At 50.3% G+C, this 19,433-nt stretch overlaps 1 protein-coding gene across 4 annotated transcripts in view; it reads right to left on the bottom strand.

Annotated features, from left to right (window-relative positions):
• SFXN5 (sideroflexin 5) overlaps positions 1-19,433 on the bottom strand; it is a 113,443-nt gene that overhangs the window by 64,156 nt on the left and 29,854 nt on the right. The window contains exons 1-5 of one of the 4 annotated variants that reach the window (XM_066185117.1): positions 11,790-11,822; positions 9,887-10,045; positions 9,666-9,692; positions 7,931-7,985; positions 5,644-5,669 (exon numbers count right to left, since the gene is read on the bottom strand). In XM_066185117.1, coding sequence (XP_066041214.1) covers positions 5,644-5,669; positions 7,931-7,985; positions 9,666-9,692; positions 9,887-9,911 — 133 coding nt within the window. In that variant the 5' untranslated portion in view covers positions 9,912-10,045; positions 11,790-11,822. Of the gene's footprint in view, positions 1-5,643; positions 5,670-7,930; positions 7,986-9,665; positions 9,693-9,886; positions 10,046-11,777; positions 12,347-19,433 lie in introns of those variants that run through there. The other 3 variants (XM_066185113.1, XM_066185115.1, XM_066185116.1) reach the window with 3 other exon arrangements.

Below are 19,433 nucleotides of genomic sequence, written 5' to 3'. Positions count from 1 at the left end.
TCTCCTGGTTTCAGAGCACAAGGAGCTGAAGAAGAGCCAAGGGACGCAGGCAGAGGGACCCCAACGCTCAAGCCAACAAACGCAGGACAACGAATCCTCAGCAGGAAACAGGCGAGGTCAGAGAACGCCTCAACTCCTCCCTCCCTGTGCCCCCAACACCCCAAATCCCCGGAGATGTTTTCTGCTTGCAAAAAGAAAAATGAAAACAAAACCTCGAGCCCATCCTTTAACCCCATCCGCTCATCCGCCAGCGAGGCAGGAAAAGCTTCCCCGTCTCTTCGTTCCCAGGGATTTGGGATGGGGGAGACCTCCCCCTGTCCCAGGGGTCAGCTGGAGCCATCCCCACACAGCTGAGGAGGAGGAAAAACTCTCCATTTGCGGCACGTGGAGAAACAGACTTAACAGAATCCACAAACACCAAAACAAAAGGGGGGACTGGGTGGGGAGCGGGGTTTGGGCGGCCTCGTTCCGTTCCCATCTTCTCCTCCTCTCCCTTTCTCCTCCTCCAGCTTTTCCTCCCACTCCCGGTGGAGTTTGCAGCGACTTTGTTCCCTGGCCCGCCGCCAGCTCCCACTAATTTACGGCTGCGTTTTCCCCCCACTCCCCCCACGCCGAGCTCGGCGTTAATTAACGCGGCCCCTAACGAAGGCTCCGGGGAGGGGGGGCCAGGACCCTGCTGGCCCCTGGCCCCCCAAAAATAAAACACTCAGCAGGATGGTGATGATGATGATGGTGACGAGGTTGGGGAAGAGCAGGGCCAGGCTGAGCGCCGGGAAAATTCCGGCGGAGGGGGGAAGAAGAAGAAGAAGGAGAAGAAGGAGAAGAAGAAGGGAGGGAAAAAAAAAAAATTTAAAGAAAAAAAAAATAAAATAAATAAAGGAGAAAAAAGAGCACCCAAAAATCTGTATGACTGAAAGAGGCACGTTTAAATGCAAACTCTCCATATGTGCAAGAGTCTGTCAAGGAATGTACAGTTTCACTTTTAATTACTGGCGGGGGGGGGGGGGGGAAGAAAAAAAATAACTAAGAAGGAAAACAAAATATATATATATATAAAAAAAAAAAAAAAGAGCGAGCTCCTAAACGCTGGCGAAGTGTCAGGGTGCCGGTTCCAGAGGCTGGATCCTCTCCCTGCTGGGCTGGAAATGGGGGGAAAAGGGCAAAGCCAAACACTCAGCCCAGCCTGTCCCTCCCCTGCCCCCTCTCGGCTCCGGGGTCGGCCCCAAACCCGGCACGGAAAGGACCATTCAGGGCCATTCTTGCCTGCTTTCGGGACATTTTTCTTGGTTTAGGGCCATTCTTTCCTGGTTTAGGGCCACTTTCTCTGGTTTAGGGCCATTTTTCCTGGTTTAGAGCCATTTTTTCCTGGTTTAGAGCCATTTTTTCCCTGTTATCAGACAAATTGTCCTGGTTTAGGGCCATCTTTCTTGTTTTAGGGCCATTTTTCCCTGGTTTAGGGCCATTTTTCCCTGGTTTAGAGCCATTTTTTCCTGTTTTAGAGCCATTTTTTCCCTGGTTTCAGACAATTTTTCCTAGTTTAGGGCCATTTTTCCTGGTTTAGGGCCATTTTTTCTTGGTTTAGGGCCATTTTTTCCCTGATATCAGACAAATTGTCCTGATTTAGGGCCATTTTTTCTTGTTTTAGGGCCATTTTTCCTGCTTTAGAGCCATTTTTCTTGTTTTAGGGCCATTTTTCCTAGTTTAGGGTGGGTTTTTTTCTGGTTTAGGGCCATTTTTCTTTTTTTAGGGCCATTTTTCCTGGTTTAGGGCCATTTTTCCTGGTTTAGGGCCATTTTTTCCCTGGTTTCAGACAATTTTTCCTGGTTTAGGGCCATTTTTCTTGTTTTAGGGCCATTTTTTCCTGGTTTAGGGCCATTTTGTCCCTAGTTTCAGGCAATTTTTCCTGGTTTAGGGCAATTTTTTCCTTTCAGAGCACAAGAAGCCCAGGGCACTGCCACACGAAGAACAAACTTTCCCGGGATTTGGAGGTGTCAGGAGAGATCCCAATATTTCCCCAAACCCTTCATCCCCTTCCCACAAATCCTCCTTTGGGACAAGGACAAATCCCATACAGGGACAGGGACAAAATCTCCTTGGGGACAAGGACAAATCCCATATAGGGACAAGGACCAATCCCCTTTGGGGACAAGGACAAATCCCACCTGGGGGACAAGGACCAATCCCATATAGGGACAAGGACCAATCCCACCTGGGGACAAGGACCAATCCCACCTGGGGGACAAGGACCAATCCCACCTGGGGGACAAGGACCAATCCCATATTGGGACAAGGACAAATCCCATCTAGGGACAAGGACCAATCCCACCTGGGGACAAGGACCAATCCCACCTGGGGGACAAGGACCAATCCCACCTGGGGACAAGGACCAATCCCATATCGGGACAAGGACAAATCCCATCTAGGGACAAGGACAAATCCCACCTGGGGACAAGGACCAATCCCACCTGGGGACAAGGACCAATCCCACCTGGGGACAAGGACCAATCCCACCTGGGGACGAGGACCAATCCCACCTGGGGGACAAGGACCAATCCCACCTGGGGACAAGGACCAATCCCATATCGGGACAAGGACAAATCCCATCTAGGGACAAGGACAAATCCCACCTGGGGACAAGGACCAATCCCACCTGGGGACAAGGACCAATCCCACCTGGGGACAAGGACCAATCCCTCCTGGGGATGAGGACCAATCCCACCTGGGGATGAGGACCAATCCCACCTGGGGGACAAGGACAAATCCCACCTGGGGACAAGGACCAATCCCACCTGGGGACAAGGACAAATCCCACCTGGGGACAAGGACCAATCCCACCTGGGGACAAGGACCAATCCCACCTGGGGACAAGGACAAATCCCACCTGGGGACAAGGACCAATCCCACCTGGGGACAAGGACCAATCCCTCCTGGGGATGAGGACCAATCCCACCTGGGGGACAAGGACCAATCCCATATAGGGACAAGGACCAATCCCACCTGGGGACGAGGACAAACCCCACCTGGGGACGAGGACAAACCCCACCTGGGGACGAGGACAAATCCCCCCTGGGGACAAGGACGGCCCAGCCCCAGCCCAGTGCAGCCTCTCTTGAGGAAATCCCATCCCCCTTTGTGGAACTCAAACTGTTTTTATGCCGGAGCAGGCTGCCAATTTTGTCACTAAATTTCACAGATCGATTGGCATAAATGTTACATTTTAATTTTAACATTTGAAACGTTTGGGGTTTTTTTTTTTTTTGATTTTTTTTCCTCTCTCTCTCTCTCTCTCTAAATGACAAGAGGTTCCAGTTTATCCTTTACAGCTCCCTGAAATTGGGCTCATCTGACAAGCTCTCGGCTCCTCTGACAGCTCTGGATTGGGGCCGATTTCATTGTCAAATTTGATCGTTAACTCGTTTTTTGTTTAACCTTTTCCTTTTGAAAATGCCCCACACAAAGTTCCCAGCGGAGCCTCGCCCACCACAACAAACAGCGGCGGCCCTGCCGAGCCCGGTTTTTGGGGGTCTGGGCGGGGGTGACAGCCTGAAGCCGAGCCTGGAACATCAACTTAAGGAGATTAAATTCAGCGTATTCTGCGCCTTCAGCGTTTTGAGGGATCCAGCGAGCTGAACTAAGAGCTGGTGGCTTTGAGGAGAAATTACACTGATTTTTTTTGGGGGGGGCAAACTGTGCCTCAGTTTCCTCCTCCCCCTCCCCCCCCAAAAAAACCTGGGGTGAATTAATAGTTCCTGTTTGGATGAAGGTGCTGAAGGAGGTTTGCCGGAATGACGTTAAATGGATTAAATAACCTCAAGCAGAGGCTGGGTTAATTCAGGTTAAATCAGGTGAAAATAACCTGATATTTAATACAAAAATAACCTCCCCATATGAATGAATAAATAACCTGAAAAGTCGATCAATAACCTCAAACGGAGGCTGGGTTAATTCAAAATAACCTGAGATTTATTCTATTTATTAAAAAAATAACCTCGCTCTAGGAATTAATAAATAACCTCAGTAGTAGATAAATAACTTGAAACGGAGGTTGAGTTAATTCATCAATAACCCAATAGATAATAGATAAATAACATCGATATACTAATAAATAAATAAACCTCAGTAACAGATAAATAATTAACCTCAGAGGTTGTGGTAATTCATCAATAACCTCATAAATAACAGATAAATAACCTCAATATATTAATGGATAAAACCCCCTTAAAATAGATAAATACCCTTGAGCAGAGGCTGGGTTAATTCACCAATAACCCAACAGATAATTGATAAATAACCTCAACATATTGATAAATGAATAACCTCAACAGTAGACAAATACTCTCAAATAGGGGTTGGATTAATTCGTCAATAACCTGATAGATAACAGATAAATAACCTCAATATATTGATAAATAAATAACCTCAATAGTAGATTAATACCCTCAAAGAGGCCGGGTTAATTCATCAATAACCCAAGAGATAATAGATAAATAACCTCAATATATTGATAAATAAATAACCTCAATAGTAGATTAATACCCTCAAAGAGGCCGGGTTAATTCATCAATAACCCCATAGATAATAGATAAATAACCTCAATATATTGATAAATAACCTCAATAGTAGATAAATAACCTCAAACAGAGGTTGGGTTACTTCACCAACAGCCTGACGGATAATAGATAAACAACTTCTCTAGATTAATAAATAAATAACCTCAATAGTAGATAAACAACCTCGGATAGAGATTGTGTTAATTCCTAAATAACCTCATAAACAGTGGATAAATAACCTCGATATATTAGTGGATAAAAATCCCTTAATAATAGATAAATACCCTCAGCCAGAGGCTGGGTTAATTCATCAATAACCCAACAGGTAATAGATAAATAACCTCAATATATTGATAAATAAATAACCTCAATAGTAGATAAATAAATAACCCCAGAGGTTGTGTTAATCCATCGACAACCTGATAGATAATAGATAAAGAACCTCAATATATTAGTGGATAAAAATCCCTTAAAAATAGATAAATACCCCCAACCAGAGGCTGGGTTAATTCATCAATAACCCAATAGATAATAGATAACTATACTCAATCTATTAATAGATAAATAACCTCCATATATTAATCAATAAATAACCTCAATAGTAGATAAATAAATAACCTCAGAGGCTGGGCTAATTCATCAATAACCCAATAGATAACAGATAAATACCCTCGATATATTAATAGATAAATAACCTCAATATATTGATAAACAAATAACCTCAATAGTAGATTAAAAAAACTCGAATAGAGGTTGTGTTAATTCATCAATAACCCAATAGATGACTGATAAATAACCTCAATATATTAATAGATAAATAACCTTAATAGTAGATGAATACCCTCAACCAGAGGCTGGGTGAATTCATCAATAACCCGATGGGTAACAGATAAATAATCTCAATATATTAATAGATAAAACCCCTTAATTACGGATTCAAGGGTGGGTTTTCCATGGTGGAAGCCCCATGAACAGGAAAAGGGAATCCTGTGGGAATGTCACGAGCTGCTGGGGTGGAGCGTGGAGAATTTTGCTCAGAAATGCATTTTTTTATTTTATTTTTTTTGGGGGGTGCCCACAACCAAATACTTACGATGGGGGTTCCAAAGGGGATGTAACCTGTGGGGGAGGGGGGGGGGGGGGAGGGAAAAAAAAAAAGAAATTAATGAATTTGAATTAGATTTGAAATTAAAATTTAAATTTTAATTCGAAATTTTAAAATTTCATTTCATTTTAATTAATGAATTTGAATTTCAATCGCAGTTTAGGGGAGCAGCCCCTCCTGGCACCACCCTGGGACTCCACCTGAGGCACCAACCAACAACTGCAGCCTCCTGCTGGCTTTTCCCACCCTTTATTTGCTTCTCTCAAGCTCTCCAAACTCTTTTCCTCAAATCTTATTGAGCACCACAAAAAAAAAAAAAATAAAAAGAAAAATCAAAGGCTTCACATTTTTCCCCTGCTGCGGCTGCCAATTCCTGTGCTAATTATAATTCATCTCCCTGACTTCCACTAGAAGGTCTCAGAGCTTTTTTTTTTTCCCCCAATATTCCCGAATTCACTTCCTGGATCCAACTTTACAACCAAAAAGGGCAAAGAGACGAGAGGAAGAGAGAAAAATCTGGATGAGGAATACAGGACAAGGAAAGCAGAGGGTCCTGGCTTCTCTCCCCCACATCATCATCCCCCAAAAAACTGAGCACAAACCCCCCAACCCTGTTCATGCTCCCCTGTGCCCCGATCAGGGGATGTCACACCCCAAAAAACATGGAAAAGATCCTGTTTATTTAAATGGATCAGCTGGGAAACTGTTCATCCTCCCCTGTGCCCCGATCAGGGGATGTCACACCCCAAAAAACATGGAAAAGATCCTGTTTATTTAAATGGATCAGCTGGGAAACTGTTCATCCTCCCCTGTGCCCCGATCAGGGGATGTCACACCCCAAAAAACGTGGAAAAGATCCTGTTTATTTAAATGGATCTGCTGGGAAACTGTTCATCCTCCCCTGTGCCCCGATCAGGGGAGGTCACACCCCAAAAAACATGGAAAAGATCCTGTTTATTTAAATGGATCAGCTGGGAAACTGTTCATGCTCCCCTGTGCCCCAGTCAGGGGATGTCACACCCCAAAAAACGTGGAAAAGATCCTGTTTATTTAAATGGATCAGCTGGGAAACTGTTCATCCTCCCCTGTGCCCCGATCAGGGGATGTCACACCCCAAAAAACGTGGAAAAGATCCTGTTTATTTAAATGGATCAGCTGGGAAACTGTTCATCCTCCCCTGTGCCCCAGTCAGGGGATGTCACACCCCAAAAAACGTGGAAAAGATCCTGTTTATTTAAATGGATCAGCTGGAAATCTGTTCATGCTCCCCTGTGCCCCGATCAGGGGATGTCACACCCCAAAAAACGTGGAAAAGATCCTGTTTATTTAAATGGATCAGCGGGAAAAGCTGCACTGGCATTCCCAGAAGAGCTGCTGGGGGACCTGACACCCCAAAAAGGGGAGGGGAGGGAATTTTTAATTAATAAATATCTCGTTAAGGCACAGAGAAGCTGATCCCTCCTGGAATCCCAGTGCTGAGGGTATTGGGTATCACAACACATGGCAAAACCAGGGATTATCCCATTTTTTTCCTGGGGAATAAACCCCACCTCAGCCCCCTCCTCTCCATCCCCTGGGGACGGATCGAGCTGCTGACCTGTGGTTTACACCTCTGAAGTCGTGGGCAGCGAGTTTTGCCATTTTGCTGCAAAATTTAAAACGCTCCCAGTAGTGACAGATCCTTCAAAAAATGCCAGGAAAGGCTCTGGCTGGGATCCAGGGGAAATGGGAAGTGTCTGTCTCCTCCATGAGGAAAGGAAGGGAAAAGGGGAAAGGGGAAAGGGAAAAAAGGAAAAAAGGGGGGGAAAGGGAAAAAGGGGGGAAGGGGGAAAAGGGAAAGGAAAAAAGAAAGAGGAGGAAAAAGGGGGAAAGGGGAAAAAGGAGAAAAAGGGGGAAAAGGGGAAAGAGAAGAGGGAAAAAGAAAAAGGAAGAAGGAAAAAGGGGAAAAAGGGGGAAAGGGAAAGGAAAAGGGAAAAAAAGAAGAAAAGGGGGGAAAGGGAAAAAGGGGAAAAGGGAAAAATAAGAAAAGGGGGAAAAGGGGGGAAAAGGGAAAAAGGGAAAGGGAAGAGGGAAAAAGAAGAAGGAAGAAGGAAGATATTAAGCACAGAAGTGGAATTTAAGATCTTCATCTTCCTCGCCTCCACCGGGCTTTTGGCGTTGGAATTCCTTCCTGATCTCGGTCTAAACGTTGACAAGACCCAATTCAAAAAGAGGAGAAGCCCCCCCGCCGATATTTCACCCAAATCCCAGGTGAAACGACCGGGACCAAGCGTACCTGACATTCGGAAAGGCATGAAGATGGTCTCGTTGGTGTCGGGGTGGATGATGGCCTGGAAACGTCACCAAAGGGACACAGTGAGGGCACAGGGCACGGCACAGCCACCCCTCGGCTCCCAACACCCCCCTGAGCACAGGGATCCCGGAATTTCCCCCTCCTGGGACCCTCCTCACTCTCACAGCTCCCACCAGAGGCACTCTGGGCTCAGCAGCCTCCATGAAACTCCTCCCCCGGAGTCATTCCGCACCAATTAATCGTTTGGGATGGAAATAATTGACCCTCACGCGCAAAGCGGGGCTCTTCTCCTGGTTCTGTGTCCCCAAAAGCTGTCCCTGAAGCCCAGGCAAGGGGAATTATTTTCTGTCCCTGCCGGTTTCCGGCAGCACCTCCACTGAGGCGGAAATGTGCTGGGAAGGGAAGCTGGGAGAAGCCCTGGCTGTGGATTGGGGTGGGGATGAGGAGAAAAATTCCCTTTCTCCTGCTGGGGAAGCACAGGGGTCCCAGGGGAAAGCCCCCGAGGCCCAAACACAACGGAGGGATTCGGTCCAGGAACTTCTCCCCATCTCCAGGTGTGGATCCCATTCCAGGAATTCTCCCCACCAGGTGTGGATGCCATTCCAGAACTTCTCATCTGCAGGAGTGGAGCCCATTCCAGGAATTCTCTCTATCTCCAGACTTAGATCCCATTCCAGAATTCTCCCCACCTCCAGCTGCAGATCCCATTCCAGAACTTCTCCCTGTCTCCATGTGTGGATCCCACTCCAGAATTTCTCCCTATCTCCAGACATGGATCCCATTCCAGGAACCTCTCCCCCCCTCCAGGTGCGGATCCCATTCCAGAATTTCTCCCAATTTCCAGCTGTGGATCCCATTCCAGGACTTCTTGCCACCTGCAGGTGTGGATCCCACCCCATCTCCAAGTGTGGATCCCATTCCAGGAATTCTCCCCACCAGGTGTGGATCCCATTCCGGGAATTCTCCCCACCAGGTGTGGATGCCATTCCAGGAATTCTCCCAGTTTCCAGGTGTGGATCCCATTCCGGGAATTCTCCCCACCAGGTGTGGATCCCATTCCGGGAATTCTCGCCAGGTGCTCCAGCAGCAGCTGGGATGACAACAGGCAGGCCCAGCCTCCTCTGGGTGGCACCACAAGGGACACCCCCCCAAAAAACCCCCACACAGGTCCCGCATTTCCCAGAAAATCCACCCTCGATGTGCACCCCCGGCTCCTCTGGAGATCCCAACCTCCCAAAAAAACCCCCCCTAAATCTGCTTTACTGATGAGCAGCAGCAAAGCTCGCTTGGCCCATTTCCATCCACGTTTCCCCCCAAAAATTTTCTGACAAGCCCAGGAATTAACTGGGAAGGGAAAAAAAAGAAAAAAATCCGTTCCCAAGGGATCTGGGACTGCAGGGAGGGAGGTACAGCACAGGCACAAACCTTCCCAAGGAACTGTCAAACTATTTGCGAAAAATACTGGAGACAAGAGAGCTCTTGACTAGACAGGAAGGAGAAAATGAAGACATCAAAATATATAAATATATATATATATATAAAAAAATCAGGCTCTTTGGTGGCAGAGTGTTCTCTGCATTTACATTTCCATGGGAAGGCAAAACAGCAACTGGCAAAGGGAAGGGAGGGAGGACAGGAAAAAGCAGCAACACTTGAAGATAATAAGGAAAACTGAAAATGGTGGGGTTTTTTTTAAAAAAAAAAAAAGTGTTATTACCTGTTTGATTTTTTGAGCTCCCCACAGCTAGAAAAAAAAAAAAAAAAGAGAGAGAGAGAACATTAAATGTAAAAAAAAACCAAAACCAACAGTGTTGTTTTATCCCGAATATTCATCTTTTAGCTGCTGTTATAAACAAACACAAGGGACTGGGACAATAAAACCCAAACAAACTCATTTTTTGCAGCCTGCCAGGATGGATTTAAAGGTCCTTTACACACCTGCGAGGGCAGCAAGAGATGACATTAAACTCGTGTTAAACGGGAAGGAGGAACAAGGACAGGCAGACCTCGGAGCTTTACAAATCCCGAATTCTCTGCTGCAAGGTAAATTTAGCACAGCCTCTCCTCCCTGGATGAGCTTCCTGCGGAAATCCAGCCCTGCCGGGGAACAAAGGTGGGGCAAATCCCTGCAAGGGAGCGCTTGAAATAAACCCTGGGCTTTAATAAGATCAAAATATTGTATAATTTCCGATAATTAGAATGAACAGCCGCCGGTTTTCGTTTTTAAATGCACCGAAAAAACGCTCACGGAGAGAGGGGGGGAAAAAAAATAAATCTCATTCAAAACTCTTCACTGGTGCCTCCTGACAGCTTCCAAACGGCCCAAATCCAGCTCAGGGTGTGGGGATGGATGAGCTCCGAGCAGGAAACATCCTCTGGGAGGTGCAGGAGGAGACGAGGGGGGACACAGCGACCCCAGAGATGCCCTGGCACAGTCACAGCTCCGGAGTTCATCCTCCCTTCCCAGAATGACACCCAAACCCAATTTACAACCCCCAAACCAACCAAAGGCCGATGTGCATCATCCCGGAGCGGGGTGGGGGATCCAGGGCTCTGAGATGTCCCAGCGCACGCTGGGTTTTGCTGTTTCAAAAACTCGTGTTCAGCCCCAGCACCTCCGCCTGGGTTTGTTCCTCCTCTCAGGTTCTCGGAGCTGCAAATCCCACCCTTTAACCTCCATTTAAATCTTTTTAAAAAAAGAAGAAACATAAATTCTCCGCGAGCCAGCAGCCTGGCTGCTTCCCTGGCAAGGCTCCTTTGCCAATCCTTCCCCACCCTCGTGGCTCTTTTCCTTCTCTCCAATTTATCAACATCCTCTCGAGCGGAGGCCGCCAGGAACCGGGGGAATTATTCCAAGGAGAGTTGTGCCGGAGCCAATCCCAGGGCAGGAGAACCTGGGGAGTTCTGCTCCTGCTGCTGCTGCTGAATCCCAGGATGGTGATGGCTCTTTTTTGGCTCCTGATTTACCCACCAAAAAAAAAAAAAAAAAGCCACCCCGCAGATCAAGGGGTTCACCCTGCTCAGCTCGTCGTGGCCAGGGTGTTAATTAAACCTCGTCCCCCCGGCCCAGGTTTATTGCCATTCCCGAATAGAAATCCATTAAAATGCTGTTGGAGTAGCTTAGTTAATTAATTAATCTGTTATAAATCGCGTTAATTGACCCACTGGTACCAAGGACCCCAGATTTCGCTCCCAATTCATCTCGAGCTCTGTGGTGAACCCCGCTTGCTTGTGATGAGGAACCGGAGATCGAAATGTCACACAGACACAGGCTAGCTCCTGACGGAAAAAAAATTCCCTTTCTGAGGAAAATCCTCATTCCCCCTTTTCCGGGTGGAACACAGAAACTGGGGGGGACACAAAGGACAATCCCTGTGGGTGCTAAAGACCACCCCAAACCCGAGGGGAAGGAGGCTCCACGCCCGGACAGCCAGCGGGTCTCTGCCTGCCCTGCAGCTGGAGAAGTTCCCCGGGGTGAAGATGGAATTCCTCGGGATGAAGATGGAATTCCTGGGGCTCCAGGCGCCTTCCCAGCCCCACCCCAGTGACCCCACAGCCGCCCAGCCCCCCTTGATCCGGGACGGGAAACAGAACTGCGGGATTTTTCCCTCTCCAACTGCCGGCACTGACACCAGCAAAAAGGAAGCGGGCTGGATTCTGAGCCAGCACGAGGGCTGCTTTTCCTTCTTTTTTTTTTTTTTTTTTTGGTCAAATTCTCTAATTTCATTAATTGATCCCAATATTTACGCCTTTCCCCGCTGCAGTGCAAATATTGTTAGAACGCGCGGTTTCATTACTTCTCCCCAAAGAGACTTCGCGCAAGATGCACCTGATGAGTCACCTCAGGATGCTGCCAGCTCCTTCTCACTTCTTTCTCCTCTAATTCCTCTTCTGTCCGCAGCGTTTTTCCAGCAGCTCCAGCTCCCCCGACGAGTCCTGCCAGCCCCGGCGGCTCCGTCGGGAGCTTCTGTCGGGATTTCAGCCCCCGGTCCCCACCTCGTCCACCACCCCGCTGGGAATCTCCTCTGGAGCACAGGGAACCGCTCCAGGTTCGTGCTGGGTTTTGGATTTCCGTCCAGGATTGCCGAATGCGATCGGGAGGCTCTCCTGGCATGGAGGGTTTCCCTGGGAAGGCTCAGAGCTCCGCAGGGGTTTTGCCTCAATTCAATTTTTGGGTGCTCAAGGGGTGGGATGACTGCAGGGAAGAGCAGGGGGCTGGAGCAGTGTTATCCCAACATCCCAATCTCCACCGTGAAGGTTCTTCCTTCCCTTTTTTTCCTTGCCAAGGTTGGGATTAACGCACGGGAAATGCAGGTTTGGAGTTCAGACTGGGATGTTTATTATTTGTTATCTATTTACAGACTCACCAGCCGTGAGCTCTAATTAGCCAGGTAAAGAAATGAGGTAAAATGGAGCACCCCGAACTCTTCCCAAGGTTATTTAAGGCTTAATTACCCACTAACGAGGTGACACCTGGATTATTTCTGTTTCTGACCCAATAACGGCCACCCAAGGCCCCCAGTGAGGATCTTTTTCACCCAGTTACAGAAAATCACCCAAACCCAGGAGAAGAAGGAAAAAGGTGAACGAGGAGGTGAAGAAGAAGGACTCAGGCAACGCCCAAAGTCCTCCACCCTGACTCACGCGTATCACAACCCACTAAAATCCCAAAATGCAACTTTCCAGAATTCCAGCATCCACCTGCACTCCAAGCAGGCAGGAATGGGCACTTTCCCCCAGCCTGGGGCAGCTTTCCCCCAGGTCAGGTCAGGGGGAGACCAGAGGGCTCAGATCAGGCTCTGCCCCGTGGACAGGGAGGAATCAGCTCCCATGGTCTCAGATCCACCTTTTCAGGGCTCAAGGAAGAGATTTCCAACTGTCCTTTTCAGGGATTCTGATTTTTCTGCAGTTTTTTTTTGAGGAAGAGCCACCACTTTGGTCACCACCTGCAGCAGAGTCCTAAAGCCCTGAGCTCGGGGGTCCCAGGGAGGACCAGGAGCTGCTGGAGAGAGTCCAGAGGGAGCTCCAGGGGGATCAGAGGATGGAGCAGCTCCGCTGGGAGGAAAGGCTGGGAGAGCTGGGATTGTTCAGCCTGGAGAGGAGAAGCTCTGGGGTGACCTCCCAGGACCTGAAGGAGCCAACAAAAAACATGGAGAGGGACAATTTCCAAGGGACAGAGGGACAGGACAGTGGGAAGTGCCCGTGCCATGGCAGGGCTGGCCCTGGGTGATCCCTCAGGCCCCTTCCAGCCCAGATCAGTCCGGGATTCTGGGATCCCGTGGCTCAGTGGGGAGCACAAAGAGTGAAGGAATTTTTACAGAAAGGCAACAACAGGGCCAGGAGCTGCTGCAGGGCTGGAGCCAGGCTGGGAGAGCTGGGAATGCTCCCCTGGAGAAGGGAAAAATCCAGGGAATGCTCAGAGTCCCCAAAGGGGCTCCAGGAGAGCTGGATAGGGGCTGGGGCCAAGGCCTGGAGGGACAGGACACAGGGAATGGCTTCCCACTGGGAAAGGGGACATTGGGCTGGGATCTTGGGCAGCAATTCCTGCCTGGGAGGGTGGGCAGGGGCTGGGCTGGAATTCCCAGATTCCCAGGGGCTGCCCCTGGATTCCTGGGAATGCCCAAGGCCAGGTTGGATCCCCCTGGGACGGTGGGAAGTGTCCCTGACCATGGCAGGGGTGGCTTTGAGGTCCTTTCCCGCCCAAAGCATTCCAGGATTCTGGGATTTGATGAACTCAGGAGCTGAATTCAGTTTCCCAGAAATGTCACCCTCAATACCACCGTGATGTTTAAGGCAGGGTCTCCAAGACCACCAGGATCTGAGGAGAACCAAAGCTGTGGTGAGGAGACGGAGACTGGAATAAATCTCGGGAATAGATGTGATCTTTGCTTGTCAGGACATTCATTAGCAATCCTTATTTAGCAGCGGAATTGCGGCTTAGTTTAAAAAAAAAGAAAAAAAAAAAAAAAAAGAATTTATTTAAAGAATCCATCCAGCCCCAATCTCTTCACCAACACCTGTCACTATAAAAACAGCACGGAGGGTTCCAGTTCTCCTTAATGGATGAGCCTCCTCCTCTTCAACACGGGAACATTTCACAGTCCTGCACTCAGAGGCCGGAGTCGATCTGTCACCCCCAGCGTAAAAATCTCCTGCCTCATTTCTAGCCCAAACCAACCCTCCTTTAGCTGAAAGCCACCTGGTTAAGAACTGACCCGAAATCCATGGGTGCCACGCCAGGAATCACTCCCTGGAGAAAAGCCCTCATTGATTAATCCCTCGTTAATCACTCGTAACGACAAGGCGCAATTATAGACAAAGAACTAATTAGGAGTCGCAGGGTAGATGAGCTCAAGGCGGAAAAGAAGAAACCCAGAGGTTTAAGTCCCGCGGGGAGCCTTTAGTGGGGTGTGCCTGGGTTTGGGGCTTCGCACCATTCCACCACAAAACCCCCTTTGGAAGGACGAGGTCGGGGAGGAAATCGAGCATTTTTGGTTAATTTATTTCATCTGTCCAGCCAGTTCCGTCCCAAACGCTGTTCCCTCCCCGCTCCGCCAGGGATGTTGTCAGCAGGCACCCAGGAAACGCGGATTTTAACGAGGTAACAGCCCGGAGTTTGCACCCCGTCAGGAGCTGCCAGTGGTTTCACAGCTCCGGGGGTTGGGAGGTTTTATTAAAGCGCAGCTCGGATCACCCAGCCCACACTGAATTCCAAACATCGGGTGCTGCAGGACGTGGGATGCGGCAAAGCTCCTCCTGGAGCGCGCCGAGCTCGCCCGCCCGTGCCCTTCGGGAGGGGCAGCCTCCAATCCAGAGGTGCCCTCCCAATAATCCCAGATGTTTAAATGATTGAAATAAGGGGAGGGGAAAAAAAAACAACCAACCAAAAAAAAAAAATAACAACCCAGCCCAACTCCAGCTGCTCCCAGATGTGGGATCTGCTGTCTGGCGTTCCTGAAAAACCCGGAAAACGAAAGAACTCCATCTTAGGTCTCTCCTTGTTCCTCACAGGGAATCTCCCCACCGGAGTTTTTACAGCCCCGCTCCTAAAATCTCGGGATTAAAGAGGTTTTGGTTCTTCAGGACACAAATCTCAGCTGACCCCAGGAGTGGGATAAACCACAGAGGGCTCTGTCCGTTTTCTGCCCCTCCTGACACTGGAATGAGTCGGCACCAGAAGCTCCTCTGGGATGCCAAAGGAAAACTCCTCCATCACTCTGAGCGTTGTTGCGTCACTGAGTGGAATCAGAGAATCAGGGAATTGTTTGGGTTGGAAAAGACTTCAGACAATGCCAAAGCCCGACCATCCCCAGCACTGCCAAGGCCACCACTGAACATGTCCCCAAGTGCCACGTCCACAGGGCTGTGAAATCCCTCCAGGGATGGGCACTCCAAACCTCCCTGGGCACTTCCAACACCTCACCACCCTTTCCAGGAAGGAATTTCCCCAATATCCCCCCTGAGCCTCCTTTTCTCCAGGCTCAGCCCCTGTGCCAGCTCCCTCGGGAATTCTCCAGCCCTTTCCCAGCTCCCTTCCCCGCCCTGGACACGCTCCAGCCCCTCCAGGGCTCTCCAGAGCTGCCCCAGCTCAGGGGACAAGGACACTGCCCTGGCCCTGCTGATTCCCAGCGCCAGGAGCTGCTGGCAGATCCCAAACCAAGTGTGGGTGGAACCAGAACCGAGTCCCCCCCACGGATGAAACCAGGCAGCTCTGAAATAACACGGTGCAGCCTCCCAGCACTCAATAAACATTAACTAATTAATCCTCCCAGCACTCTCCTGGAAAGGCTTCAGCAGAGCGAGAATCATTCACTGAAAACCGTCATTGCACCAGGCTTGGATAGCACAGGAATCATGGAATTTTTGGGGTTGGATGGGACTTTTATGGGTGTCCAATCCTGCCTGGGCAGCCAGGGAGCCCTAATCCAGCTCAGGCTGCTCCAGATCAGATTTGTTTCATCTCATTTCATTCTCCTGGAAAGGCTTCACTGAAAATCGTCATTGCACCAGGCTCGGAGAAGGGCTTGGATAGCACAGGAATTATGGAATAATTCAGGTTGGATGGTTTTAGAGGTGTCCAATCCTGCCTGGGCAGCCAGGGAGCCCTAATCCAGCTCAGGCTGCTCCAGATCAGATTTGTTTCATCTCATTTGAGCCACACCAAGCTCGCAGAGGTAATCAGCTCAGTAACCCGGAGGTGACTCGGGATGAGCTCCCGAAATCCCGAGGCATTGGAACAGAGCCGGTTTGTGACCCAGGAGGGGCAGCGGGCAGCTTCCTCCGGGGGGCGTTTGCGGCTCCCTCCGAAACGATGCCCAAACCCCAATATTCTCAATATCCTCAGCTCACCGAGAACATTCCGATTACAGAGGGCGGAAAGGGGCGAAAGGGGCATTTTTCCTGCCAAGAAAAAGGCGGCAGCAGGACAAGGGACACATCCCGCTCCCATCGCATCCCGCGGGAGACCAGGGGAGGGGGGGAAAAAAAAAATAAAAAATTACAGTTTACTGCAAATGGACCTCTTCGCTCTTCATCAACACCGCGAGGAAAAGCCATTACTCCCCAAAAGGGAGGCTCTTTAGTCCCTGATGGATTCACCGTCCTCTGCTGTGCCCGGGGCGGCGCGGAGCGGCTCTCCCCGCTGCTAACCTGATTGAGGCAAGAGCACGGCAAATAAACACGCGCCCATTAAAGGGCGCCGAGCCTCTTTTCACTTCTTCACCGATCCTAATGGGGGATCGGAGGGGAGGGGAGGGGAGAAACAGCTTCGAGAAGCCAGCGAGTTGCCAGAAGTGCATTTGGAAGAGGCTGAGGAGTGAGAAGTCACAAGTGACACAGCACGGCTCGGGCTCCGCCAACGCGCGCAGGAAGGGGCTGGCTGGGGAACAGCGAGTGTCTGTCTCCAAGGGACCCCCGCGGAAAGCTGCCGGCTTCACATCACTCAGGCCCGCCGTTATTTTGGATTTTTCTCCCTTTTTTTTCGCTCCTCCTGATGCCGAGGGGTGAAGCTGAGGGTAGGAAATCAGTGGCTGAGCCGCGTCCGGCTCGCTCAGAAACGGGCGTTCTTGCGTTTTGGCAGCTGGTGCAGGTAAATTCCTGCATTTTGACAGATGCTGCAGGTAAATTCCTGAATTTTGACGAGAGGTGCAGGTAAATTCCTGAATTTTGACTGACGGGAGGTGCAGGTAAATTCCTGCATTTTGACAGATGGTGCAGGTAAATTTCTGCATTTTGACTGACAAGAGGTGCAAATAAATTCTTACATTTTGACAGGAGGTGCAGGTAAATTCCTGCATTTTGACTCACAGGAGGTGCAGATAAATTCTTGCGTTTTGACTGACAGGAGGTGCAGGTAAATTCCTGCATTTTGACAAGAGCTGCAGGTAAATTCCTGCAGTTTGGCAGGAGGTGCATGTAAATTCCTGCACTTTGGCAGGAGGTGCAGGTGAGCACCCACTGAAATGAGCAGGCAGAATTCCGGGCAGCTGTGCCGGACTAGGTGACCCCCCCCAAGTCCTTTCCCACCTATGATCCTACAGCGAAGAGGGAGACGTGGATCAAAAACCCCTAAACCCCGGCGTCTGGTAGCTACAAGGATTTTAGCCAGCCAAGAGCCCCAGCTCAGGATGTTTAATGCCGGTTTCACGCTCTCCCTGGATTAATTTCCAGCTTTATCTCCCCTTGAGCAGCTCGGGCTGGCTCCTTTCAGGGCAGCACAGCCCCAGTCCCACATCCCACCCCTCACACTGCACAGGCAGCGGGGAAAACACGGGGGAGCCAAGAGAAAAACCCGCAGGATTTTTGGGAGAAGAGGGAGGGGAAAGGAGGAGTTTTTATTAAGCTCAGCTCCCCCGGAGCAGCCAGCTGTGCCGTGCCAGCGCAAGGCTCGGGGAGGTGGGAACACATGGCCGGGAGAAGGTGGCACTGCTGCCACGGCTTCACACGTCCCCTTCCAAAAAAGTCTGGGCACGGAGCAATCACATCTGAACTGGGGTGGGGATGATGGAACAGGCAGCACATCCATCCATCCATCCATCCATCCATCCTGCCGGGGCACAGAGGGCACAGAGGGCACAGAGGGCACAGAGGCACCTCCCGCAGCCCGCCGGCTCCAGGGGCTTTAAAACCGCTGTTCTCTGCTTTAAAACCTCCTGCGGGCATTAAACGAAACCCCCAAAACCTGCACGGGAAAAGGCACTGCTCCCCCTGCAGAGCCCCCCCTGGAGCTGACGCTGCTGCAGGGTGGCTCTTTGCCTCTCTCTGCTGGCAGCAGCACCCGGAGGAGCACAGGTGACAGCCCGGGACACCGGGCAGGGACAGGGGGATGAGCAACCCGAACCTCTGCGGTCCTTGCGCTGCTTTCAGCATTACATTTTTACTAGACGTTACTCTTTAGGCATTACATTTTTAGGGTAGAGCGGTAGGAAGCTAAAAGTGAGGGAAATCAGGGCTTTGGTCCCAATTTCCAGCGGCTTTCCAGCATCCTGGGCTGCCGCCGGTCAGTACTTGGGGCGCTGATATCAAACCAGGAGCTCAGCAGCTCTTGCTGCCCCAGTTTCTAAGGGCGAAACTCAGCTTGCAAAGGGGAAGGAAATGCAGTTTGGACGTGGAATCACTGCAGGGAATTCCAGCCAAGAAAATTCAAATATTTGGGGGGAAGAAGTGATGAACAAACCTGAAATTCACAATGAAATCCCTCCCCCAGTGCTGATCTGCAAATCTCCCCAAGGCAGATCTTTGGTGCCCAAACCCTGAGCACATCCAAGGTTCCCCAGCCTGGGAAAGGGTTTTTCTGGAGCACAAAAAATGCCCCAGGAGAAGCAGCTGTGCCACGAAGAGGAGGGAATTCGGGATTTCGGGATTTCGGGATTTCGGGATTTCAGGATTTCAGTTCCTCTGGAGCCCGCAGCCACCCAGTGCTGCTTCCCTCAACTTTCACCGGAGTCAGTCTGTTCCCCCAGCCTGTGCTGGGCTCTTGGACGGGCTGGGAGAGGGACTGACACACGCAGAGGGCACGGATGAACCCCACAAATGGGGGGGGGAAGCTGAGGGCAAAGGACAAAAGCCCCTCACCGTGCCCCGCAGCCGGTGCAGCCTTTTGCTTTGGGGCTAAACCTCAGCACCAAAATTCCCCAATCAGGGGAGAACGGCCAGGTTTAACCAAGCTGGCTCCGCATCCTTGTTTACCAGGCTGATATTTTCCAGCCCCTTTTTGCTTTCAGGGCAAGAAAGCGTTCCCTGAAATGAAGCCTCTTCCCTCCAGCGGAGATTCCCTCCAGGAGGCAGTTTGGGGAATTGCCTGCCCTGCCTGCGATTGGATACGTTACAGCCTCTACCTTCTGCTGCAAATTGGCTCCCGGAGCCCTCGTGTGTGTCATTTGCACCTTCCCACTCGCAGCAGCCACCGGGGCCCCGCGGGGACAGATCCTGCCAGCCCCGGGAGAGGCCCCGGAGACGGGGTCGGGAACGGGCCTGGAATGGGGAC

Source organism: Chamaea fasciata, unplaced genomic scaffold (assembly GCF_029207755.1).
Source record: "Chamaea fasciata isolate MVZ Bird 193981 ecotype frontalis unplaced genomic scaffold, bChaFas1.0.hap1 SCAF_6, whole genome shotgun sequence".
NCBI classification, from domain to species: Eukaryota; Metazoa; Chordata; class Aves; order Passeriformes; family Sylviidae; genus Chamaea; species Chamaea fasciata.
The sequence above is the reverse complement of the archived record's forward strand: the minus strand, read 5'-3'. Positions and strand labels throughout refer to the sequence as shown.